Here is a 26948-nt window from a genome sequence, read left to right as displayed (position 1 = left end):
AGAAATGGGCAATATTTTACCTTTTATTTCACTTACACTTAACATAATTTAAGGGATGCTTTTTATTCCTGAGGTGGGTTCCAGGTTGCTGCTATTTCCTAATTCCAGGCACCAGTTCATACCTGCTTTCACTGTGCTCACTCCTTCTCCCACACTCTCGACTATTCCAGCTCCTTCATGGCCCATAATGATAGGGTAGTGTTGGTGCTGAAGATTTCTATCCTTCAATATTTTCATCTCAGTCCCACAGAGCGCAGTGGCCACCATCTGTATGGAAGGCAAAGAGTAATATAGTTTCCTCTGTCTCAGAGGTGTTCTAGAATTGTTAATGTTGTAAAGTGTTTTGGTAGTTTGATATGCTGCATTAATATTGATGCATTAATTTCTTAGTTTTAATTCTGGACAAGGGCCAGTAATGTGTTTCAATCAATGCAATGTTTTTCACTAGCTAATTTTGGAATCAAATGATTTAAAAACTTACTGGAGAGGGTAGGATATGCTCAGAAGAGACCGTTGTAAAACCACATGTGGCATCAAAGGTCTCACTCTGTGCTTCACTGTAGCTTGTGTGTGGGAGTGTGGAGGAGCAAGACCAATTATAGAAATGAAGGAATTGGAGTACAGGAAGGAGAGGAATAATGCCTCCTATTATAATTGAGGCTTTAATTTATTTCACATGAGGGCTTTACAGTTATGTTATTGGTACAAGTTGTAATTCCACTTTTTGTTGTAAATCAGCCAGATAGTTTAAAGTAGAGGCCCTCAGAGCAGTGGTTACTAAAGAGTTCAGAGCTGAAATCTTGGCTCTGCACCCGTTTAACTGTGTGATCAGGGGATAAATTGTCCTTCTGAGTCTCAGTTTCTTCATCTCTAAAATGGGTATGGGGTTGGAATGTATGTGTGCATGCACACACACACATATACACACACATGGCTAAGTCAAGAATTGAAATCTATTGACATTTGACCACATAAAAGGGGGATAATTTGAAGGGTATCATAAAATTGCTTGTAACCTGGACTGTAAGCAGTGCAGTTAGAATTAATGGATCTAGAAATCCATCAAGCAGCCTTTGTCTTCATCTGTCTACTTTGACTCAGTGTGTGTATAGCTGCATTTTCCTATCCTTCTCTGGAGACAGGTTTTCTCTTATTCATATGATCACATGGTTTAAAATGACTGCCAGCCCTGAGCCCCTCCAGCCTCTCTAGTTCCCTCCATTCCCTGTCTTGCTCAGACTCTCTATATCTTGTTCAAATTCTTGAGTGAGAGATTCAGATTTGTAGCTTATCAGATAATAGCTGGATGTCCTTGAGTTGGTGTCCACATCTCTCTGTATGAGTTGCAATCCTGTGTGTGGAGAGTGAATAGAGATGGCCAAATGACCTTCTGTGCACTCCATGGATCATATAAGCCAGAGATGACTTTTTGGAAAGAGGGCATGGATTGCATAGGCAAGGTAACTTAGAAAATGATGATCTCTCTGTGATCCATTAATAAATAATATTTATTCATCATTACTAACATTAAATAGTGAAAATTCAAAAGAAACTGAACTGGAAGTCAGGTGAGCTACCTTCTGGGCTGGTAGCCTCTTATTAGAATCACCAAGGGGAGATTTAGACATGACTGAAGCAACTTAGCAGCAGCAGCAAGGGAGATTTAAAAACTCTAATGATCAGCCTGTGTGCATGCTAAGCTGCTTCAGTCGTATCTGACTCTTTGTAACCCTATGCACTGTAGCCTGCCAAACTCCTCTGTCCAGGGGATTCTCCAGGCAAGAATACTGAGTGGATTGCTATGCCCTCCTCCAGGGAATCTTCCCAACCCAGGGATCAAACCCAGGTCTCCTGCTTGTCAGGAGTGTTCTTTATCACTAGTGCCCCTTGGGAAGCCCAATCAGACTGCACTCCACACCAGATAAATCATAAATTCAAAATGTCTAAGGGTGGGATTCAGTTTTCAGCATTTTCCAAAGCTCCCAAATGATTCCAGACATATAAGCAAGGTTGAGAAAAGCAGTTGAAGTCTCTGTTCTTATTTAACTGCTAGAACAGTCCTGTACATTATTGATTTCAATCTTATTTTTAAAATAACAGATATCTGTAAGCCTCTTCCAGCTCTAATCTGAATTCCAAAGACTGAGTCTTGATTTATCTATAATCAAACAAAATTTCATAAAACATACAGTCAATCCTTCTTATCCATAGGTTTCTCATCCATGGTTTCAACCAATAAGGGATTGAAGTTATTTTTGAAAAATCCAGGAAGTTGCCCAAACAAAACTTGAATTTGCTGCATGCTGGCAACTACTTACATATCATTTACACTGTATTTACAACAATTTGTATAGCATTTAACTTGTATTAGGTATTTTTAAGTAACCTAGGCGCTAGTGGTAAAGAACACTTCTGCCAATACAGGAGATGTAAGAGACGTGGGTTTGACCCCTGGGTCAGGAAGATCCCCTGGAGGAGGGCACAACAACCCATTCCAGTATTCTTACATGGAGAATCCTATGGACAGAGGAGACTGGCAGACTACAGTCCATAGGGTCACAAAGAGTCGGGCACAACTGAAGTGACTTAGCAGAGGTGATTTAAAATATACAGGTGAATGTGTAAGTTATATGCAAATACCACACAATTTTATATAAGGAACTTGAGCCTCCTAGGATTTTGGTATGGAGTGGGGGAGTCTTGGTACCAATCCCCTGCAGATATAGCAGGAGGACTGTTTCAAGGTAACTTAAATCTCATGAAGAATATCATAAAGAAAATTGAAAGTACAGATTAAAGTATGGTTTGTGGGTAGAAACTTCTTTTAATTAGTAGTAGTTACAAATAAGTGTCCATTGGGTATGTAGCCTATGCTATGCCTTCCTAACTGTTCTCTGTTTGGATTTGAAGACTAATGGAAATGTATAATAAAAAAGAAATAGGAGAGCATATAGTTTCATTTCTGAATTGAACATTGTGAAAAGAATGTATAACCTACAGTGAACAGGTCTGAGTTTTGGCGTGGAAATATTGTGGAATTTTTTTTTTGTTGTTTTACCTTTATGCGAACTTCTTTTGCCTTTGGTGGAGCCACTTCTACCTCCTCAATGGAAAATGATCCACCAGGCTTCCAGACTATGGCTGCTCTGCACCTGATAACCTGGGAAGAAGAATATGGAGGCAGAAAGGGAAACTCCTTAGGCTTGGGAGTTAGAGAATTCCTATATTAATGATTATTAGAAGGTTGAATCCAATTCTTTCACACTCAAGCCTAGATTTAAAAAAAAAAAAAGGAAGAGATCATTGCTTAAATATACTCAGAATGTAGTCTCTTGACCTCAACTCTTCCTGTACTATCAGTCTCTGTATTCAAATCAGTCTTGCAATTCTAACTGTATTTACATACTGCCACACAACCAAGAGGATAGATGTCACACTTTTGATCTTATGATGAACGAAGTTGTTCAGTTTCAGGGTAGAAATGACATTGCAGTGTGAGAGTTATTTGTGATCCTAGGTATGGGAGAGAATCAGTTTTGGGGTGCAGGCAGGAATGGAGACCATCTAGTTGTGGCATTTCATCAAATGGTGGTGGTCACTGGCAGACTGAGATTGAAGAGGTTGTTGGTGGTAAGGTAGTCCTTCAAGGGTTCTGATTTCAGCTCATCATAGTTCTCACTATACATTATTATCCTATGTGATTTCACCTAGTTTATATAGAATCAGTTATTACTTTTATATAGATGATCTTTGTAACAGACTTGTGACTAAGCTTTAGATTCTATTCATTGGCTATTTGATTGTACTGTGCTTAGTTGCTCAATCATGTCCAATTCTTTGTGACCCCTTGGACTGTCCTACAGGCATCTCAAATTCAACATGATAAAACATGAAGACACTGTTATTTCTTTCTTCTACCACCCCCCTTCCCTTGACCAGTGGTGGACACAGCACACAATTTGTTCTTTCCTCTGCTTTCTCTGTTTCAATGAGTTGCCATGTAATCTATTCAATAATACAAGAAATAAACCGGAAAAGAGCCTTGATTTGTCACTTTCCCTCAACCTCCACAATCTAAAAATTTCTGTAATCTGACCCCTCTTCTCCATTTCTGCTGCTACTGTGTGGTCCAGTCCTCATTGTCTTACACCTGGCTTGGTTCATCACCTTGAAGTCCATCTTTTATAGCATTGCTGTGCTTAGCCGCTCAGTTCTATCTGACTCTTTGTGACTCCATGCTCCTCTGTCCATGGGGATTCTCCAGGCAAGAATACTGGAGTGGGTTGCCATGCCCCACTCCAGGGATCTTCCTAACCCAGACCTGAATTGAACCCAGGTCTCCCAATTGCAGGCAGGTTCTTTACTGTCTGAGCCACAGGGAAGCCCTGAATTATAATGCTTATCATGCTAATTCTCTATCTAAAAATGATATTGTCACCAATTGTTTGTCAGGATCTGTTGACATGGTCTACAAAGCTTTCCATGATCTTTCTGTCAGTCTTCCAACCTTATTTCTAGTCATTTCCTGCCCTCAGGAACAACAGAAAAATTCTGGATAATTTTCTTCTGTTTCTCTTCATATTTTGTCTACCTGCACAACTGTCTCCTCCTTTACCTGGTGAATTCTTACATCTGTAAGTTTTCTCTTATATGTCACTTTCTCTGGGAAGCCAGGCAAGATTAGGGGCGATGCCCCTCTCTTTTTCACTACCCTTGGACTCTCTTTCATAATTGCTATGTCTCTCTATGAGATCCTTTAAGGAGGGGATATATCTTTAACTTTAGAAAGTTTGATATACAGCTTGATATATTGCCTATTAAAGAACTGAAAAAAAACTGAAGAAAGGCAAGGCACATAAAAGGAATAAAAGAAAAGGGGAAGGAGAAGGAGAGATATTAAGATTAAGATTGTCTTCCACCTTTAGGAGTATAGAGAGTAGTTGAGTAATGCTGCTTAGTCACTTCAGTCATGTCTGACTCTGTGCGACCCCATAGATGGCAGCCCACCAGGCTCTGCCGTCCCTGGGATTCTCCAGGCAAGAACACTGGAGTGGGTTGCCATGTCCTTCTCCAGGTGTTAGTAAGTAGACAAGCACAAAGGTTGACACATTTATGCTATGACATAAAAAGAATACTATACTTACTTTCCCTGTAGTACTCATGCTGATTTTCTCTTGTGTTCTTCTGGCCACAGATGAATATACTGAGAAAAGGAGATTCTGGTTACAACTTTCAAAGTCCAAGGGAGCAGAGGTCACTGTTTGATCAAGAGGCTGAGTCCTGACCTTTGTGTATTAATCAGGTAATTAATACACCTCATAACTGGAAACAGATTTTCCTGATCCTTGATGGAAGTTCCTAATTATAATATGAAAAAGATTTAGCTCAGTGCAAAAGCACAATAGGTGAAATTGTGCAAAGTTTTTCTCCTCTTAGTCATGAGGTTCCCCTCTTAGTATCCATTCTGTTGAATTTTAAATTTGGTCTTCTAAATGTCCAAGTTTAAAATTTCTATTAACATGTATAAAATTGTGTCTGTGTTGTTTTTCCAATGCAGATATGGTATCTATGAGTCTAAATTTGAGTAATCCATTGGTTTTCCAAGCATGTGTCCCATTGTTGAGGAATTAGGATGTTACTAACTAGTTTTATCTAGGAGTTTAGCATAAGCTCCTCACCTCTTGGTATGCTGAGCTGGTTACTCAGAGAAATGGAAACCAATTTGAGTAACAAGCCTAACAATCAGGATTTGAATTTGAGCAAATCTCTGCATGTGGATTAAGAGACTTGACCAGGACCCTGATGAACATGAGGAGAAGGAAATACATTCCCAATGAAAGGTAAACGAGTAGGCAGGTTTTAGCTAGAAGGGAAGAAAAGAAGATTAAATGCTCTTTCTGTGTCATAAAATGAGCACACGATCTTCTTCCTTAACCTGTGAGATTATAGTGGATTATATTGATTAATTTTCAAATATAGAACCAGCTTTATGTATCTGGAACAAATTCTACTTGGTGTATTAGTTTTCTTTCTTTGCACTGTTTTTGTCTGATTTTGGTTTCAGAGTAATAATAATATCATCAAATTATTTCCTCATCTATTTTCTGGGAGAGATTGTATAGAATTGATATTAATTCCTTAAATGTTTTGTTGAATTCTTTAATGAGACCATCTGGGCCTAGAGATTTCTATTTTGGGATGTTTAAAATTATGAATTTAATTACCTTTGTATTTGTTGGTTGGTTGGTTTGGTTTAGTCTCTAAGTTGTGTCTGACTCTTGCAAGCCCATGGATTCTAGCCCACCAGGCTCCTCTGTCTAGAGGATTTTCAGGCAAGAATATGTAAATGATCTGTTTTGTATGTTAGCCTGCAGTCTTTGAGCAATTACTCCATTTCATCTAATTTGTCAAATTTATGTGTATAGAATTGCTAACGAAGTGTGAAAGTGAAAGTTGCTCAGTCGTGTCTGACTCTTTGAGACCCCATGGACTATATATTCCATGGAATTTTCCAGGCCAGGATACTGAGGTAGGTAGCTTTTCCCTTCTTCAGGGCATCTTCCCAAGCCAGGGATGGAACCCATGTCTTGTCATTGCAGGTGTATTCTTTACCAGATGAGCACAGAACTGTTTGTATTCCCTTATTATTCTTTTGATGTTTGCAGTGTCTGTAGTAATATACTCTGTTTGATTCCTTATTATTGATAATTTGTGTCTTTTTTTCTGTTTTTCTTTGTCAGAAGCCACTCTTATATTTCAGGCATTCATTTGGTGCTGGGGTAATGATGATGAACATGATATTCAGAGTCCACAGTCTCATAGTGTGAACAAAAAATCAGACAATTACAATACAGTGTTTGACATGGTATAATGGAGGGAGTAGAGGATGCAATAGAAACAGAGAGGAAGCATATGTAATCTATATTTCTGGGAGCCCAAGGCTCATAGAGTTTTGCCAAGAGAACGCACTGGTCATAGTAAACACCCTCTTCCAACAACACAAGAGAAGACTCTACACATGGACATCACCAGATGGTCAACACCGAAATCAGATTGATTATATTCTTTGCAGACAAAGATGGAGAAGCTCTATACAGTCAGCAAAAACAAGACTGGGAACTGACTGTGGCTCAGATCATGAACTCTTTATTGCCAAATTCAGACTTAAATTGAAGAAAGTAAGGAAAACCACTAGACCATTCAGGCATGACCTAAATCAAATCCCTTATGATTATACAGTGGAAGTGAGAAATAGATTTAAGGCAGTAGATCTGATAGACAGAGTGCCTAAAGTGATGCTTCAGGCATCACTATGGATGAGTTTGGTATCATTGTACAGGAGACAGGGATTATGACCATCCCTATGGAAAAGAAAGGCAAAAAAGCAAAATGGCCGTCTGGGGAGGCCTTACAAATAGCTGTGAAAAGAAGAGAAGTGAAAAGTAAAGGAGAAAAGGAAAGATATTCCCATTTGAATGCAGAGTTCGAAAGAATAGCAAGGAGAGATAAGAAAGACTTCCTCAGCGATCAATGCACAGAAAGAGAGCAAAAGAACAGAATGGGAAAGACTAGAGATCTCTTCAAGAAAATTAGAGATACTAAGGGAATATTTCATGCAAAGATGGGCTCGATAAATGACAGAAATCGTCTGGACCTAACAGAAGCAGAAGATATTAAGAAGAGGTGGCAAGAATACACAGAAGAACTGTACAAAAAAAGATCGTCATGACCAGATAATCACAATGGTGAGATCACTCACCTAGAGCCAGACATCCTGGAATGTGAAGTAAAGTGGGCCTTAGAAAGCATCACTACGAACAAAGCTAGTGGAGGCGATGGAATTCCAGTTGAGCTGTTTCAAATCCTGAAAGATGATGCTGTGAAAGTGCTGCACTCAATATGCCAGCAAAGTTGGAAAACTCAGCAGTGGCCACAGGACTGGAAAAGGTCAGTTTTCATTCCAATCCCAAAGAAAGGCAATGCCAAAGAATGCTCAAACTACCACATAATTGCACTCATCTCACATGTTAGTTAAGTAATGCTCAAAATTCTCCAAGCCAGGCTTCAGCAATACATGAACCATGAACTTCCAGATGTTCAAGCTGGATTTAGAAAAGGCAGAAGAACCAGAGATCAAATTGCCAACATCCACTGGGCCATTGAAAAAGCAAGAGAATTCCAGAAAAATATCTATTTCTGCTTTATTGACTATGCCAAAGCCTTTGACTATGTGGATCACAATCAACTGTGGAAAATTCTTCAAGAGATGGGAATACCAAACCACCTGACCTGCCTCTTGAGAAACCTATATACAGGTCAGGAAGCAACAGTTAGAACTGGACATAGAACAACAGACTGGTTCCAAATAGGAAAAGGAATAGGTCAAAGCTGTATATTGTCACCCTGCATACTTAACTTCTATGCAGAGTACATCATGAGAAATGCTGGACTGGAGGAAGCACAAGCTGGAATCAAGATTGCCGGGAGAAATATCAATCACCTCAGATATGCAGATGACACCACCCTGATGGCAGAAAGTGAAGAGGAACTAAAAAGCCTCTTGATGAAAGTGAAAGAGGAGAGTAAAAAAGTTGGCCTAAAGCTCAACATTCAGAAAACGAAGATCATGGCATCTGGTCCCATCACTTCATGGCAAATAGATGGGGAAACAGTGGAAACAGTGTCAGACTTTATTTTGGGGGGCTCCAAAATCACTGCAGATGGTGATTACAGCCATGAAATTAAAAGACGCTTGCTCCTTGGAAGGAAAGTTATGAGCAACATAGATAGCATATTAAAAAGCAGAGACATTACTTTGCCAACGTCCATCTAGTTAAGGTTATGGTTTTTCCATTGGTCATGTATGGATGTGAAAGCTGGACTGTGAAGAAGGCTGAGCGCTGAAGAATTGATGCTTTTGAACTGTGGTGTTGGAGAAGAGTCTTGAGTGTCCCTTGGACTGCAAGGAGATCCAACCAGTCCATTCTAAAGGAGATCAGACCTGGGTGTTCATTGGAAGTCTGATGCTGAAGCTGTAACTCCAGTACTTTGGCCACCTCATGAGAAGAACTGACTCACTGGAAAAGACCCTGATGCTGGGAGGAATTGCGGACAGGAGGAGAAGGGGGCAATGGAGGATGAGATGGCTGGATGTCATCACTGACTCTATGGACATGAGTTTTTGTGAATTCCAGGAGTTGGTATTGGACAGCGAGGCCTGGTGTGCTGCGATTCATGGGATTAAAGAGTTGGAAACAACTGAGCGACTGAACTGAACTGAACTGAACTGAAAGGTCTTGCTATAATGAGATTTGGACAATGGCTGGGAGTTAGGAACATAGAGTTTGGTGGGGATGGGATTTGGGTATGGCTGAGTGTGAAGGCTCACACACAAGGACTCTGGTATCTTTTGAAGGACAGGAACTCGGGGAAGACTGAAAAAAGTTCAATGTAACTGAGGCACAAGGAATGAAATGAAAGATGTGAGGTTAACATGAAAGATTCATGTAGAGAAAGGAGTGGTGAGAATGCCAAATTTACTCAGCTGGCAATTGGCTATGGGATTCTGGTAAGTCTCTACACTGAGCTTCCCTAGTCCTTGATTTTCTTCCCCAATGAATGAAGGTGACAGCCAAATAATCTCGGCAATTACCTCTGCCCATACCCAAACAAAGCTAAGCTCAATAGGTCCCTTTGCAGAAAGGTTCTACAAATGGCTTCTGATAGTGAGACTGGGAAAGGCTAATAATATTCTAGTCCAGGAATCTGTATAAAAACCAGAGCTTGGTCTGTATTTGATTTTTCTCATGAAGGTTCATCTCAGTTTCTTTGCAGTCTGTTTTGTTCTATTACCACATGCACTGTTAATACTACAAAGAGTAATGTTATTTATTTTAATGTTTATTGCCAAAGTCTGATGTTGCTAAATCATAGATAATTATTAAGCCAATATCAAAAAAGAAAATGTAAAGAAAAGTAACATTTCCTCATACCCCAATTAAGTAATGTAAATTGCTTGAGGACTTTGTGAAAATGTTGGGGAAAAACTACCATTTTTCTAGGGTCAAATTCTGAAATAAGGTTTCAAGGTAAGATGACTGTATTAAATTAATACCTATGGATTCTTTATAGCTACTATCTGCTTGTCATATTTAATGTGAAGAACAGAAATGGCAACTTTTCTGACCTTTTTATGTGCTTGTAAACTCTGCAAAAGTGGCCACTTCAGCAGTAATAGCATGTTCTCCATCAAATTAGCATCAATGCCTATTTCATCTCGGTTCATTTCCAAGGCAAAGCATTCAATATCACAGTAATCCAAACCTATGCCCCAACCACTAATGCCGAAGAAGCTGAAGTAGAACAGTTCTATGAAGGCCTACAAGACCTTCTAGAACTAACACCAAAAGTATATGCCCTTTTCATCACAGGGGATTGGAATGCAAATGTAGGAAGTCCAGAGATAACCTGGAGTAATAGGCAAGTGTGATCTTGGAGTACAAAATGAAGCAGGGCAAAGGCTAACAGAGTTTTGCCAGGAGAACACACTGATCATAACAAAGACCCTCTTCCAACAACAGAAGAGATGACTCTGCACATGGACATCCCAGATGGTCAGTACTGAAATCAGACTGACTGTATTTGCAGCTAAAGGTGGAGAAACTATACAGTCAGCAAAAGTAAGACCAGGAGCTGACCGTGGTTCAGATCATGAACTCATTTTTGCAAAATTCAGGCTTAAACTGAAGAAAGTAGGGAAAACTCCTAAATTCAGTATGACCTAAATAAAATCCCTTATAATTATACAGTAAAAGTGACAAATAGATTCAAGGGGTTAGATCTGTTAGACAGACTGCCTGAAGAACTGTGGATGGAAGTTCATAACATTGTATAGGAGGCAGGGACCAAAATCACCCTAAAGAAAAAGAAATGCAAGAAGGCAAAATGGTTGTCTGGGGAGGCCTTACAAATAGCTGAGAAAAGAAGAGAAGTGACAGGGAAAAGAGAAAAAGAAAGATATATCCATCTGAATGCAGAGTTCCAAATAATAGTAAGGAGAGATAAGAAAGTCTTCTTAAGTGAACAGATCAAACAAAACGAGGAAAAAAAATAGAATGGGAATGACTAGAGATCTCTTCAAGAAAATTAAAGATATCAAGGGAACATTTCATGCAAATATGGGCACAATAAAGGACAGAAATGGCAAGGACCTAATAGAAGTAGAAGAGATCAAGAAAAAGTGACAAGAATACAGAGAAGAACTATACAAAAAGGTCTTAATGACCCAATAACCATGATGGTGTGGTCACTCACCTAGAGCCAGACATTCTGGAATATGAAATCAAGTGTGCCTGAGGAAGTCTTACTACAAGCAAAGCTAGTGGAGGTGACAAAATTCCATTTGAACTATTTCAAATTCTAAAAGATGATGCTGTGAAAGTGCTGCACTCAATATGCCAGCAAATTTGGAAAACTTGGCAGTGGCCGCAGGACTGGAAAAGGTCAGTTTTCATTCCAACCCCAAAGAAGAGCAGTGACAAAGAATATTCAAATGACCACACAATTGTACTCATTTCATATGCTAGGAAGATAATTCTCAAAATCATTCAAGTTAGGCTCCAAGAGTACATGATCCAAAAACTTCCAGACATACAAGCTTGATTTAGAGAAGCCAGATGAACCAGAAATCAAATTTCCAACATCTGTTGGATCATAAAAAAAATAAGAGAATTTCAGAAAAATATCTACATCTGCTTCATTGTCTGCTCTAAACCCTTTGACTGTGTGGATCACAACAGGCTGTGGAAAATTCTTTAAGAGATGGGACTACCAGACCACTTTACCTGCCTCCTCAGAGACCCGGATGCAGGTCAAGAAGCAACAGTTAGAACTAGACATGGAACAACCGAATGGTGCCAAATTGGGAAAGGAGTTCATCAAGGCTGTATATTGTTACCCTGCTTATTTATCTTATATGTGGTGTAGATCATGCAAAATGCCGGGCTGGATGAATCACAATCTGGAACCAAGATGCCAGGAGAAATATCAACAACTTCAGATATGCATATGATACCACCCTAATGGCAGAAAGCGAAGAGGAACTAAAGACCTCTTGAAGGTGAAAGAGGAGAGTGAAAAAGCTAGCTTAAAACTCAACATTCAAAAAAAGTAGATCATGGCATCTGGTCCTATCTCTTCATGGCAAATCGATCAGGAAAAAATGGAAACAGTGGTAAATTTTATTTTCTCGGTCTCCAAAATCACTGTGGATGGTGACTGCAGCCACAAAACTAAAGGACACTTGATCCTTGAAAGAAAAGCTATGACGAACCTTGGTTCAGTTCGGTTCTAATGCTCAGTCATGTCTGACTGTGTGTGATCCCATGGACTGCAGCTTGCCAGGCTTCCCTGTCCATCACCAAAGCCCAGGGCTTGCTCAAGCTCATGTCCATTGAGTTGGTGATGCAATCCAGTCTTTCCCAGCATCAGGGTCTTTTCCAATGAGTCAGTTCCTTACATCAGGGGGCCAAAGTATTGGCGCTTTAGCTTCACCATCAGTCTTTTCAATGGATATTCAGGACTGATTTCCTTTAGGATTGTCTGGTTTAATCTCCTCGAAGACCAAGAGACTCTCAAGAGTCTTCTCCAACACCACAATTCAAAAGCATCAATTCTTCAGCACTCAACTTTCCTTATGATCCAACCCTCACATCCACACATGACTACTGGAAAAACCATAGCTTTGACTAGATGGGCTTTTGTCAGGAAAGTAATATCTCTGCTTCTTAATATGCTGTCTAGGCTTGTCATAGCTTTTCTTCCATGGAATAAACATCTTAATTTCATGGCTGTTGTCACCATCTGCAGAGATTTTGGAGCTCAAGAAAATAAAATTTGCCACTGTTTTCATTTTCCCCCAACTATTTGCCATGAAGTGATGGGACCAGATGCCATGATCTTCATTTCTTGAATGTTGATTTTTAAGACAGGTTTTCACTCTCCTCTTTCACTTTCACAAAAGGTCTTTAGTTCTTCTTCACTTTCTACCATAAGGGTGGTGTCATCTGCATATCTGAGGTTATTGATATTTCTCCCGGCAATCTTGATTCCAGCTTGTGTTTCATCCAGCCTGGCATTTCTCAAGATGTTCTCTGCATATAAGTTAAATAAGCAGGGTGACAATATACAGACTTGACGTACTCCTTTTATGATTTGGAACCAGTCTGTTGTTCCATGTCCAGTTCTAACTGTTGCTTCTTGGCCTGCATACAGATTTCTCAGGAGGCAGGTCAGGTTGTCTGGTATTCCCATCTCTTGAAGAATTTTCCACAGTTTGTTGTGATTCACACAGTTAAAGGCTTTAGCATAGTCAATGAAGCAGACGTAGATATTTTTCTCGAATTTTTTGCTTTTTTGAGGATCCTATGGATGTTGGCAATTTGATCTCTTGTTCCTCTACCTTTTCTAAATCCAACGTGAACATCTGGCAGTTCTTGGTTCATATACTGTTGAAGCCTAGCTTAGAGAATTTTCAGTATTACTTTGCTAATGTGTGAGATGAGTGTAATTGTGGGGTAGTTTAAACATTCTTTGACTTTGCCTTTCTTTGGGATTGGAATGAAAACTGACATTTTCCAGTCCTGTGGCCATTGCTGAGTTTTCCAAATTTGCTGGCATACTGAATGCAGCACTTTCACAGCATCATCTTTTAGGATTTGAAAGAGCTCAACTGGAATTCCATCACCTCCACTAGCTTTGTTTGTAGTGATGCTTCCTGAGGCCTACTTGACTTCACTCTCCATGATGTCTGGCTCTAGGTGAGTGATCACACCATCGTGATTATCTGGGTCATTAAGACCTTTTTTGTACAGTTCTTCTATGTATTCTTGCCACCTCTTCTTAATATTTTCTACTTCTGTTCGGTCCTTGCCATTTGTATCTTTTATTGTGCCCATCTTTGCTTGAAATGTTCTCCTGATATCTCTAATTTTCTTGAAGAAATCTCTAGTCTTTCCCATTTCACATTTAATATGATAACAAACCTAGACACCATATTAGGTTTAAAACTTACATTCTTCTCCATTGAAGCATGAGGCTAATGCAATGTTTCATACAATGGTATATGCAAGAAAATATAAAGTGAAAGTTAAATAACTCAGATTTTCAAGCATTTTAAATTTAGTGTTCTCAAAAAATTTAAAGACCAACGTCACCATATTGTAGGTGAAAATGAAAAGGTGAATCTTATTTCTTGTTCTTGTTGTTGTTGCTGTCCAGTCACTAAGTTGTGTCTGACTTTTGTGACCCCAAGGACTGCAGCATGCCAGGCTTAAGACATCATATTAAAAAGCAGAGACATCACTTTGCCAATGAAGGTCCACGTTGTCAAAGCTATGGTTTTCCCAGTAGTCATGAACAGATGTGAAATTTGTACCATAAACAATGCTGAGTACCAATGAATTGATGCTTTCAAACTGTTGTACTGGAGAAGACTCTTGAGAGTCCCTTGGACAGCAAGGAAATCAAACTAGTTAATCTTAAAGGATATCAACCCTGAATATTCATTGGAAAGACATATGAAGCTGAAGCTCCAATTTTTTGCCACCAGATGCTGACTTATTGAAAAGATCCTTATACTGGGAAAGACTGAGGGCAGGAGAAGGGGACAACAGAAGATTTGATCATTGGATAACATCCCTGATCAGTTGACATGAGTTTGAGCAAACTCAGGGAGATAGTGACGGACAGAGAAGCCTCGCATGCTGCAGTCTTTGGGGTACCAAAAGTCAGACATAACTTAGTGACTGAATAGCAACAGCAAGAAATTAGATTCAACTTTTGCATTTTCACCCACAATATGGTGACGTTGGTCTTTAAATTTTTAGAGAACACTAAATTTAAAATGCTTGAAAATCTATGGGTTATTTAATTTTCAGATTATATTTTCTTGGATGCACCATTGTATGTAACATTGCATTGGCCTCATGCTTCAAATGGAGAAGAATGTAAGTTTTAAATTCTCAGCATGCTTATCTTTTCTTATCAACATGAAGCTTCAGTCCACCATCAATAATGTAGGAACTATTGTTTTTCTAGGCTAATGACGGGTGAATTTTGGTACTCTCTTACTGCTAATGACCAATAGGATACTTTTATTTGAATATTGCCTGTGGATAGGAGTGAGCTATTCAGCTAAAGAATTTTAAAGGAGACCTATTTAAGGGTCAGTTTCAGAGTTCTATAAAAATTATTTGGGTCATGTTGTTTCAGAACCCATAACCCTAGTCCCATCAGCTCTGCACTCAGTGTACAGAGATGCACGGATGGACTCACAGAGCTAGAAAGTGGCTTCAAAGTCAAACACTCCAACACTGTTTTTCAGATGCTTTGTAACTGACTGATTTTAGTCAGTCTACCAAGCACACTTTAATAATTTCAACCAAACTTATTGTTAGTTTATATCAATTACTACTAGGTGATATTGCATAGCAATATCATATAGTAAGACTCAGGAAAGGGAATACAGCATCCTAGGAAAACCCAGTTCTCTTTATTTTATTTTATTTTTTTAAATTTTTTATTTTTTTTAAATTTTAAAATCTTTAATTCTTACATGCGTTCCCAAACATGAACCCCCCTCTACCTCCTTCCCCACAACATCTCTCTGGGTCATCCCCATGCACCAGCCCCAAGCAAGCTGCACCCTACGTCAGACATGGACTGGCGATTCAATTCTTACATGACAGTATACATGTTATAATTCCCATTCTCCCAAATCATCCCACCCTCTCCCTCTCCCTCTGAGTCCAAAAGTCTGGTATACACATCTGTGTCTTTTTTCCTGTCTTGCATACAGGGTCGTCATTGCCAACTTCCTAAATTCCATATATATGTGTTAGTATACTGTATTGGTGTTTTTCTTTCTGGCTTACTTCACTCTGTATAATTGGCTCCAGTTTCACCCATCTCATCAGAACTGATTCAAATGAATTCTTTTTAATGGCTGAGTAATACTCCATTGTGTATATGTACCACAGCTTTCTTATCCATTCATCTGCTGATGGACATCTAGGTTGTTTCCATGTCCTGGCTATTATAAACAGTGCTGCGATGAACATTGGGGTACATGTGTCTCTTTCAATTCTGGTTTCCTCGGTGTGTATGCCCAGAAGTGGGATTGCTGGGTCATAAGGTAGTTCTATTTGCAATTTTTTAAGGAATCTCCACACTGTTCTCCATAGTGGCTGTACTAGTTTGCATTCCCACCAACAGTGTAGGAGGGTTCCCTTTTCTCCACACCCTCTCCAGCATTTATTGCTTGCAGATTTTTGGATCGCAGCCATTCTGACTGGTGTGAAGTGGTACCTCATTGTGGTTTTGATTTGCATTTCTCTAATAATGAGTGATGTTGAGCATCTTTTCATGTGTTTGTTAGCCATCCGTATGTCTTCTTTGGAGAAATGTCTACTTAGTTCTTTGGCCCATTTTTTGATTGGGTCGTTTATTTTTCTGGAATTGAGCTGCAGAAGTTGCTTGTATATTTTTGAGATTAGTTGTTTGTCAGTTGTTTCATTTGCTATTATTTTCTCCCATTCAGAAGGCTGTCTTTTCACCTTGCTTATATTTTCCTTTGTTGTACAGAAGCTTTTAATTTTAATTAGATCCCATTTGTTTATTTTTGCTTTTATTTCCAGAATTCTGGGAGGTGGATCATAGAAGATCCTGCTGTGATTTATGTCTGAGAGTGTTTTGCCTATGTTCTCCTCTAGGAGTTTTATAGTTTCTGATCTTACATTTAGATCTTTAATCCATTTTGAGTTTATTTTTGTGTACGGTGATAGAAAGTGATCTAGTTTCATTCTTTTACAAGTGGTTGACCAGTTTTCCCAGCACCACTTGTTAAAGAGATTGTCTTCACTCCATTGTATATTCTTGCCTCCTTTGTCAAAGATAAGGTGTCCATATGTGTGTGGATTTATCTCTGGGCTTTCTATTTTGTTCCAGTGATCTATATGTCTGTCTTTGTGCCAGTACCATACTGTCTTGATGACTGTGGCTTTGTAGTAGAGCCTGAAGTCAGGCAAGTTGATTCCTCCAGTTCCATTCTTCTTTCTCAAGATTGCTTTGGCTATTCGAGGTTTTTTGTATTTCCATACAAATCTTGAAATTATTTGTTCTAGTTCTGTGAAAAATGTGGCTGGTAGCTTGATAGGGATTGCATTGAATTAGTAAATTGCTTTGGGTAGTATACTCATTTTCACTATATTGATTCTTCCGATCCATGAACATGGTATATTTCTCCATCTATTAGTGTCCTCTTTGATTTCTTTCATCAGTGTTTTATAGTTTTCTATATATAGGTCTTTAGTTTCTTTAGGTAGATATATTCCTAAGTATTTTATTCTTTTCGTTGCAATGGTGAATGGAATTGTTTCCTTAATTTCTTTTTCTGCTTTCTCATTATTAGTGTATAGGAATGCAAGGGATTTCTGTGTGTTGATTTTATATCCTGCAACTTTACTATATTCATTGATTAGCTCTAGTAATTTTCTGGTGGAGTCTTTAGGGTTTTCCATGTAGAGGATCATGTCATCTGCAAACAGTGAGAGTTTTACTTCTTCTTTTCCAATTTGGATTCCTTTGATTTCTTTTTCTGCTCTGACTGCTGTGGCCAAAACTTCCAGAACTATGTTGAATAGTAGCGGTGAAAGTGGACACCCTTGTCTTGTTCCTGACTTTAGGGGAAATGCTTTCAATTTTTCACCATTGAGGATAATGTTTGCTGTGGGTTTGTCATATATAGCTTTTATTATATTGAGGTATGTTCCTTCTATTCCTGCTTTCTGGAGAGTTTTTATCATAAATGGATGTTGAATTTTGTCAAAGGCCTTCTTTGCATCTATTGAGATAATCATATGGTTTTTATTTTTCAATTTGTTAATGTGGTGAATTACATTGATTGATTTGCGGATATTGAAGAATCCTTGCATCCCTGGGATAAAGCCCACTTGGTCATGGTGTATGATCTTTTTAATGTGTTGTTGGATTCTGATTGCTAGAATTTTGTTGAGGATTTTTGCATCTATGTTCATCAGTGATATTGGCCTGTAGTTTTCCTTTTTTGTGACATCTTTGTCAGGTTTTGGTATTAGGGTGATGGTGGCCTCATAGAATGAGTTTGGAAGTTTCCCTTCCTCTGCAATTTTCTGGAAGAGTTTGAGGAGGATAGGTGTTAGCTCTTCTCGAAATTTTTGGTAGAATTCAGGTGTGAAGCCGTCTGGACCTGGGCTTTTGTTTGCTGGAAGATTTCTGATTACAGTTTCAATTTCTGTGCTTGTGATGGGTCTGTTAAGATTTTCTATTTCTTCCTGGTTCAGTTTTGGAAAACTGTACTTTTCTAAGAATTTGTCCATTTCTTCCACGTTGTCCATTTTATTGGCATACAACTGCTGATAGTAGTCTCTTATGATCCTTTGTATTTCTGTGTTGTCTGTTGTGATCTCTCCATTTTCATTTCTAATTTTATTGATTTGATTTTTCTCTCTTTGTTTCTTGATGAGTCTGGCTAATGGTTTGTCAATTTTATTTATCCTTTCAAAGAACCAGCTTTTGGCTTTGTTGATTTTTGCTATGGTCTCTTTTGTTTCTTTTGCATTTATTTCTGCCCTAATTTTTAAGATTTCTTTCCTTTTACTAACTCTGGGGTTCTCCAACTCTTCCTTTTCTAGTTGCTTTAGTTGCAGAGTTAGGTTATTTATTTGACTTTTTTCTTGTTTCTTGAGGTATGCCTGTATTGCTATGAACTTTCCTCTTAGCACTGCTTTTATAGTGTCGCACAGGTTTTGGGTTGTTGTGTTTTCATTTTCATTAGTTTCTATGCATATTTTGATTTCTTTTTTGATTTCTTCTGTGATTTGTTGGTTATTCAGAAGTGTGTTGTTCAACCTCCATATGTTGGAATTTTTAATAGTTTTTCTCCTGTAATTGAGATCTAATCTTAATGCATTATGGTCAGAAAAGATGCTTGGAATGATTTCGATTTTTTTGAATTTATCAAGTTTAGATTTATGGCCCAGGATGTGATCTATCCTGGAGAAGGTTCCATGAGCACTTGAAAAAAAAGTGAAATTCATTGTTTTGGTGTGAAATGTCCTATAGATATCAATTAGGTCTAACTGATCTAATGTATCATTTAAAGTTTGCGTTTCTTTGTTAATTTTCTGTTTAGTTGATCTGTCCATAGGTGTGAGTGGGGTATTAAAGTCTCCCACTATTATTGTGTTATTGTTGATTTCCCCTTTCATACTTGTTATCATTTCTCTTACATATTGCGGTGCTCCTATATTGGGGGCATATATATTTCTAATTGTTATATCTTCTTCTTGGATTGTTCCTTTGATTATTATGTAGTGGCCTTCTTTGTCTCTTTTCACAGCCTTTGTTTTAAAGTCTATTTTATCGGATATGAGTATTGCCACTCCTGCTTTCTTTTGGTCTCTATTTGCGTGGTATATCTTTTTCCAGCCCTTCACTTTCAGTCTGTATGCGTCCCTTGTTTTGAGGTGGGTCTCTTGTAAGCAGCATATAGAGGGGTCTTGTTTTTGTATCCATTCGGCCAGTCTTTGTCTTTTGGTTGGGGCGTTCAACCCATTTACGTTTAAGGTAATTATTGATAAGTGTGATCCCGTTACCATTTACTTTATTGTTTTGGGTTCGAGTTTATACACCCTTTTCGTGTTTCCTGTCTAGAGAATATCCTTTAGAATTTGTTGGAGAGCTGGTTTGGTGGTGCTGAATTCTCTCAGCTTTTGCTTGTCTGTAAAGCTTTTGATTTCTCCTTCATATTTGAATGAGATCCTTGCTGGGTACAGTATTCTGGGCTGTAGGTTATTGTCTTTCATCACTTTAAGTATGTCTTGCCATTCCCTCCTGGCCTGAAGAGTTTCTATTGAAAGATCAGCTGTTATCCTAATGGGAATCCCCTTGTATGTTATTTGTTGTTTTTCCCTTGCTGCTTTTAATATTTGTTCTTTGTGTTTGATCTTTGTTAATTTGATTAATATGTGTCTTGGGGTGTTTCGCCTTGGGTTTATCCTATTTGGAACTCTCTGTGTTTCTTGGACTTGGGTGATTATTTCCTTCCCCATTTTAGGGAAGTTTTCAACTATTATCTCCTCAAGGATTTTCTCATGATCTTTCTTTCTGTCTTCTTCTTCTGGGACTCCTATAATTCGAATGTTGGAGCGTTTCATATTGTCCTGGAGGTCTCTGAGATTGTCCTCATTTCTTTTAATTCGTTGTTCTTGTTTCCTCTCTGATTCATTTATTTCTACCATTCTATCTTCTATTTCACTAATCCTATCTTCTGCCTCCATTATTCTACTAATTGTTGCCTCCAGAGTGTTTCTGATCTCATTTATTGCATTATTCATTATATTTTGACTCTTTTTTATTTCTTCTAGGTCCTTGTTAAACCTTTCTTGCATCTTCTCAATCCTTGTCTCTAGGCTGTTTATCTGTGATTCCATTTTGATTTCAAGATTTTGGATCATTTTCACTATCAATATTCGGAATTCCTTCTCCGGTAGATTCCCTACTTCTTCCACTTTTGTTTGGTTTGGTGGGAAACTCTCCTGTTCCTTTACCTGCTGTGTATTCCTCTGTCTCTTCATCTTGGTTATATTGCTGCCTTTGGGGTGGCCTTTTTATATTCTGGGAATTTGTGGAGTTCTCTTTATTATGGAGCTTCCTCACTTTGGGTGGGGTTCTATCAGTGGCTTGTCAAGGTTTCCTGGTTAGGGAGGCTTGTGTTGGAGTTTTGGTGGGTGGAGCTGGGTTTCTTCTCTCTGGAGTGCAATGGAGTGACCCGTAATGGGTTACGAGACATCAAAGGTTTTGGGATAATTTTGAGCTGCCTGTATATTGAAGCTCAGGGGAGTGTTCCTGTGTTGCTGGAGAATTTGCGTGGTATGTCTTGTTTTGGAATTTGTTGGCCCTTGGGTGGAACTTGGTTTCGGTGTAGGTATGAAGGCATTAGATGGGCTCCTATTGCTTAATGTTCCCTGAATTCAAGAGTTCTCTAGTGTTTTCAGGCTTTGGATTTAAGCTTCCTGCTTCTGGTTTTCAGTTTTATTTTTACAGTAGCCTCTAGGCTTCTCCATCTATACAGCACCGATGATAAAACATCTAGGTTAAAGATGAAAAGTTTCTCCACATTGAGGGACACTCAGAGAGGTTCCCTGAGTTATAAGGAGAAGAGAAGATGGAGGGGGTAGTTAGAGGTAACTGGAATGAGATGCGGTGAGATCAAAAGAGAAGAGAGCAAGCTAGCCAGTAGTCACTTCCTTATGTGCGCTCTATAGCCTGGACCTCTCAGAGGTATTTACAGAGTTATACGGGGAAGAGGAGAGGGAGGAAGTAGACAGAGGTGACCAGGAGGATCAGAGAGAGGAATGAGTAGGAGAGAGACAAATCCTGCCAGTAACCTGTTCCTTAGGTGTTCTCTACCGTCTGGAACACACAGAGATTCACAGAGTTGGATAGAGGAGAGATGGGGGAGAAAAGAGACAGAGGCCACCTGGTGGAGAAAAAGGAGAGTCCAGAGGAGGAGAGAGTGGTCAAGCCAGTAATCTCGCTCTCAGGTAAACTGGGATAGTGAAGTTTGGGTTTTTAAATGTACAAAATTGACCACAAAAACCTAAGAGCAAAGATTAAAAATCTGTTTTTGAAGACAATGATCTGCTTTTCTGGTTGCCTGATGTCCTCTGCCAGCCTACAGAAGTTGTTTTGTGAAGTTTGCTCGGCGTTGAAATGTTCTTTTGAGGAATTTGTGAGGGAGAAAGTGGTCTTCTCGTCCTATTCCTCCGCCATCTTTCCCTCTCCCCCCTCCAGTTCTCTTTAAATGTAAACATTCTTGCACTCTTGTTTACGCAGAAAATATTTTACAGTCAAGACCTTTGAACTCACTCGTTACTCTATACAAACACAATCTGCCCCTTGCAAAATAATTCTTTTCCTGCTTACTATCTGGAAGTTGTTTTCTCTTTTACAGGTTCTTATGCACAGTTCCAATTTCTACAATGTCTTTTACCCGTTGTTCATGTTGTAGTCATACAGTCTCCCAAGGCCCAACTTGGGAGTGACCTGCTCTCAGAGGGCTTCCCCCAGTCTTCCAGTCATAAGTGAGGTCTCTGTGCCTTGAATCTATAGTCTTTTGGATTGTCTGAGCAGATGTCACATCCATCCCTGTATTGTAGTTCTTTTTGTATGAGTGTCTTATAATACAGAACCATCAGTGACTTGAAGGCAGTGGTTACTTTTATCCCTCTTTCCAATATGTTTACCACAGTGTTGTTATTAAATGTTTAGTAAATGTATGCTGAAGAGAAATACTGCTGAAGTATCAAATCGTAAACTATTGATTAAAAATGAACCTGTAAAAGCAGCACAAATTGTACTTTGTAAATAAATAACTCTCTGGAGGAATTTAGATCATTTCAAAATTGTGTTAGTGATAAGTAGGTTGCTAACTAAGTTGTACTGTAATTTAACTTATATCAGTACTCAAATCACAAAGAAAATTTTACTATAACATAATTTTGTAGTATTTATTCTTTCATTGGTATTTCCTTTTCATTTTCTCATTTGATCTTCATATCTGACTCTCAAGGGAGGAGGTATCATCCTCATTTTATAGATGACAACAGCGATGCATGGGCAAAGGCACTTAGGGTCACACGGGCTTCCCTGGTGGCTCAGGTGGTAAGAAATCTGTCTGCAGTACAAGAGACTGGGGTTTAATCCCTGGGTTGGGAAGATCCCCTGGAGAAAGAATGCCAACCCACTCCAGTATTCTTGCCTGGAGAATTCCATGGAGAGAGAAGCCTGGCAGGCTCCAGTCCATGGGTCACACAGAGCTGGACATGACCGACTAACCCTTTACTTTGACTTCAGGGTCACACAATGACTGCTTAAAGGGTTCTTCACAACTGATTTAAAGCTCTTGTATCTACATGGTTTCCTACAACCACTCCCTTTTATACTTGATCTGAGACTTCTCATTTTTTCATAAAATTTTGGATGTAAGAGTCATATGTATAAGATATCACGCAGAGACACATTACACAAACATACACACATACACACAAATACCAATTTTCAGCTTGGAGCAATTCAAATACCTTATTTATTTCTTGCAAAAGGCATGATATAGGTTATAAGTAGATCTATGTTAAATTTTTTTTTAGAAAGTAGTCAGTTACCAGTTTTGGAGAAGGAAATGGCAACCCACTCCAGTATTCTTGCATGGAGGATCATATGGACGGAGGAATCCAGTGGGCTACAGTCCATGGGATTGCTAAGAGTCGGACACAGCTGAGCGACTTCACTTTCACTTTTCACTTTCAGGCATTGGAGAAGGAAATGGCAACCCACTCAAATATTATTGCCTGGATAATCCCAGGGACAGAGGAGCCTGGTGGGCTGCTGTCTATGGAGTTGCACAGAGTCGGACACAAGTGAAGCGACTTAGCAGCAGCAGCAGTTACCAGTTTAGAAATAGAATCTCTGGTTTTAAATTCTGTAGAAGGAAACGTCAATAATAAAATGGCTTAAAAAAAAAAAAAAGCAAATCTAATCAAAGAATCAAATGACCTGTTTATGTATAAAATTGGAAAAAGCATTCATGGAGATAGCAAATCATTTACTTTTTGACTCTTTTCCTCCTCATCAAAAGCTATTGAGGTCCTTTAATGGACCAGAACCTGATAGTCTGGAGTTGACGATGAGAAAGTGAAAGAAGGAGAGAGGCTAATATTTCCTAGGTTACGCAGCCAGCTTTCATGTTCCAGGAAATCAGCCAGAAATAGAGAGATAGAGAGAGAGAAAGAGAAAGAAGGAAACACAGGGGGACCCAAGCTCTGATGGAGCAAAGGTGTTTTCATCAACATGGTGTGGGCATATATACTGTAGTTATTCTCAGCAAAAATAAAGATTAAAATTCCAGACTTACAAAACATAGGCGATCCATATTAGAGAGAGAGAGTTGTAAACAATCACTTTTACCATATGGTTCACAAGAAGGAAGAGGGTACTTGTCACCATATTGAAAAACTAATGAAGGAAATACCTGGATCCCTCAGCCCCAGGAGAGGCTTGCCTCTCCTCTTAATTCTTGAATATTCAGAAATTAATAAGAAACAGAGGATTCCTGATAGATTCAAAACAGCACACAGGAAGCCTCCTGTTAAATGCTTCCTGACAATTCCCCCTATTTTATTATCTTTGTAAAATGAAATTTGATTTGTTTCCAGTTGTAGGCACTATGGAAGCAAGTCCAACCATGGGACCTTCTTCCCAGGGTCATTGGAGATTTACTGGTTGTAATGCACCCAGAGGTTTTATAGATGTATTAACTTTTCTAAGGTCTGTTAGGAGACACCATTTGCTAGATTTCTTTTTTATAACAAAAATAGGAGAGTTCCAAGGAGAACAAGATTCCTCAATATGCTTTAATTCTAGCTGTGTATCTATAAGTTCCTTAGTGACCTGTAATTTCTCTTTTATTTGTCATAAACCTTTTTTTATATTTTTGTATTCATCATTTTATTTGCCATATCTTTTTTTTTATTAAAAGCATATATCTTACTTCTTTTTAGCAACTATGAAGTGTCTTGTATATTATCATTTTATAGATTGGTGAATATATTTATTATATCCCATTATAATATATATTTATTATATATTTATATCTATACATATAAATATATCATACATTATATATTTATTAATAGTTTAAAATCTCTTTAGTTTTTCTGTAAGAAAAACTTTTTGTAAGAGAAAGTTAATGTTCAGTAATTAATGTTTTAAAATCTTATTTTGGAAATGACTAGCTATTTAATAAACTTTTATTATTTAGTTTAGTATAACTCTAGAAATTTAAGTTATACCAATCCTAAGAGATTATTTTAGGCTATAATAATAGATTAATAAAAATATAATTATTTTTAATAGAGTTTATTTAAAAGTTTTCATTTCATTTATATATTTATATATATATAAAGACTTAGCTTTTTGTTGACAAATTTAGTTTACCTTAAACCTAGACATAATGAAAGTATTATATAATGTTGATGACTTAATTAGATTAGGAAACAATTATATTTAAATTATATTTATGTTTAAATGAACATTATATTTAATATTGAATATCTTTTAGTTCACATGAATTTGAATTTAAATAGAGCTCATTAACTTCATATTATCTAAAAACAAAGCTGGTATATCGATGGCAGCACTGCCAGATGTTGAGGGTTTCAGGGAAAAGATGGAATTTGTCCCTGGTTTTTGTTGAAGGGGACCTGGGGGGGGTCCCTGCTTGGAGTTTTCCAGAATAGGTTTTCTTTCAATGTCAAATTTAGATTTACAATCTTTGGCCCAATGCATTCTTCTACATCAGCAGTAGCCAGGGCAGATTTTTGGAGGGTTGTTTTTTAAAATTAGCTTTCTTAGGGCAGTCCCCTTTTAAATGGTTCTTATTTCCACACGTAAAGCATCCTTCATTTCCCTTTCTTAAGGCAGCAACCATTGTTTCAGCTAGCATTTACATCTTTTCAGTTTCTGATCTTAGATTGCAACTGCTGCTGCTGCTAAGTCGCTTCAGTCGTGTCCGACTCTGTGCGACCCCATAGATGGCAGCCCACTGGGCTCCGCCGTCCCTGGGATTCTCCAGGCAAGAGTACTGGAGTGGGTTGCCATTATGAAGTCTCTCAGTCGTGTCCGACTCTTTGTGACCCGTGGACTGTGGCCCACCAGGCTCCTCCGTCCATGGGGTTCTCCAGGCAAGAATACTGGAGTGGGTTGCCATTTCCTTCTCCAGGGGATCTTCCCAACCCAGGAATCGAACCCACATCTTCCGCATTGCAGGCAGACGCTTTAACCTCTGAGCCATCAGGGAAGCCCCTAGATTGTAACAAGCATTCAAATAATCAATAAGAGTCCCTGTCTCACGAATTGGAGCTATAGCCTTTTGACTTTCCTGACTTGCGTTTTCATAAGCAAGTAGTTTCTCTAGTTGCCCTTTATCTTTTTCTCCGATTACAGTATGGGAAATAGCAGTTTCTAATCTAGCTAAAACATCAGCATAAATTTCATTCAGTTCAGTCGCTCAGTCGTATCCGACTCTTTGTGACCCCGTGAATCGCAGCACCCCAGGCCTCCCTGTCCATCACCAACTCCTGGAGTTCACTCAAACTCACGTCCATCCAGTCGGTAATTTCATTAGGTCCTAGTAAAGGAGAGACTTTTAGATTCACACCTGTTGGCACAGGAGAAGCATTTGGAGCAGCCAGGGCAGAGCTTGTAGGAAAATTTTTCCAGAAATCTATCGGAATATTTTTTTCCCTGTCTAATGGCTATTCAACATTCTCTTTGACCTGGTGCCAAATTTCTAAGTTAAAACTGTCTTTATCAAGGCACCAGGGATTATGTTAAACTATTGTTTGAAGGCAAGCCTCTACTCATTGGCACGAAACCGAAAGTCCCTGAACTTTAAGTAAAGTAGAAAAGTGAGGGGGCTTTCCAGCTGATTGACCCGTGTCTTAGTACTTACCGGCCTCAATAGGCCCTGGGGTCACTCTGTCCGAATCCGCCACATGTACCAAGCTCCTGTTCTGGTCGCCACTTGTTGAGGTCCTTTAATGGACCAGAGGAGTCGACGATGAGGAAGTGAAAGAAGGAGAGAGGCTAATATTTCCTGGGTTATGCAGCCAGCTTTCGCATTCCAGGAAATTAGCCAGAAATAGAGAGAGAGAAAGAAAGAAAGAAAGATGCGGGGACCCAAGCTCTAATGGAGCAAAGGTGTTTTAATCAACATGGTGTGGGCATATACACTGTAGTTATTCTCAGCAAAAATAAAGATTAAAATTCCAGGCTTACAAAACATAGGCGAT

General features: G+C 38.7%; 1 protein-coding gene across 3 annotated transcripts in view; it reads right to left on the bottom strand.

Moving 5' to 3' along the window:
• LOC102183581 (alcohol dehydrogenase 6) overlaps window positions 1–26735 on the bottom strand; it is a 40712-nt gene extending 13977 nt beyond the window's left edge. The window contains exons 1-4 of one of the 3 annotated variants that reach the window (XM_018049285.1): window positions 26609–26735; window positions 5145–5203; window positions 3059–3160; window positions 123–267 (exon numbers count right to left, since the gene is read on the bottom strand). In XM_018049285.1, coding sequence (XP_017904774.1) covers window positions 123–267; window positions 3059–3160; window positions 5145–5162 — 265 coding nt within the window. In that variant the 5' untranslated portion in view covers window positions 5163–5203; window positions 26609–26735. The remainder of the gene's footprint in view (window positions 1–122; window positions 268–3058; window positions 3161–5144; window positions 5204–26608) is intronic. The other 2 variants (XM_018049286.1, XM_018049287.1) reach the window with 2 other exon arrangements.

Source organism: Capra hircus, chromosome 6 (genome assembly GCF_001704415.2).
Source record: "Capra hircus breed San Clemente chromosome 6, ASM170441v1, whole genome shotgun sequence".
NCBI classification, from domain to species: Eukaryota; Metazoa; Chordata; class Mammalia; order Artiodactyla; family Bovidae; genus Capra; species Capra hircus.
Note: the sequence above shows the minus strand (reverse complement) of the source record. Positions and strands in the feature narration are given on the sequence as shown.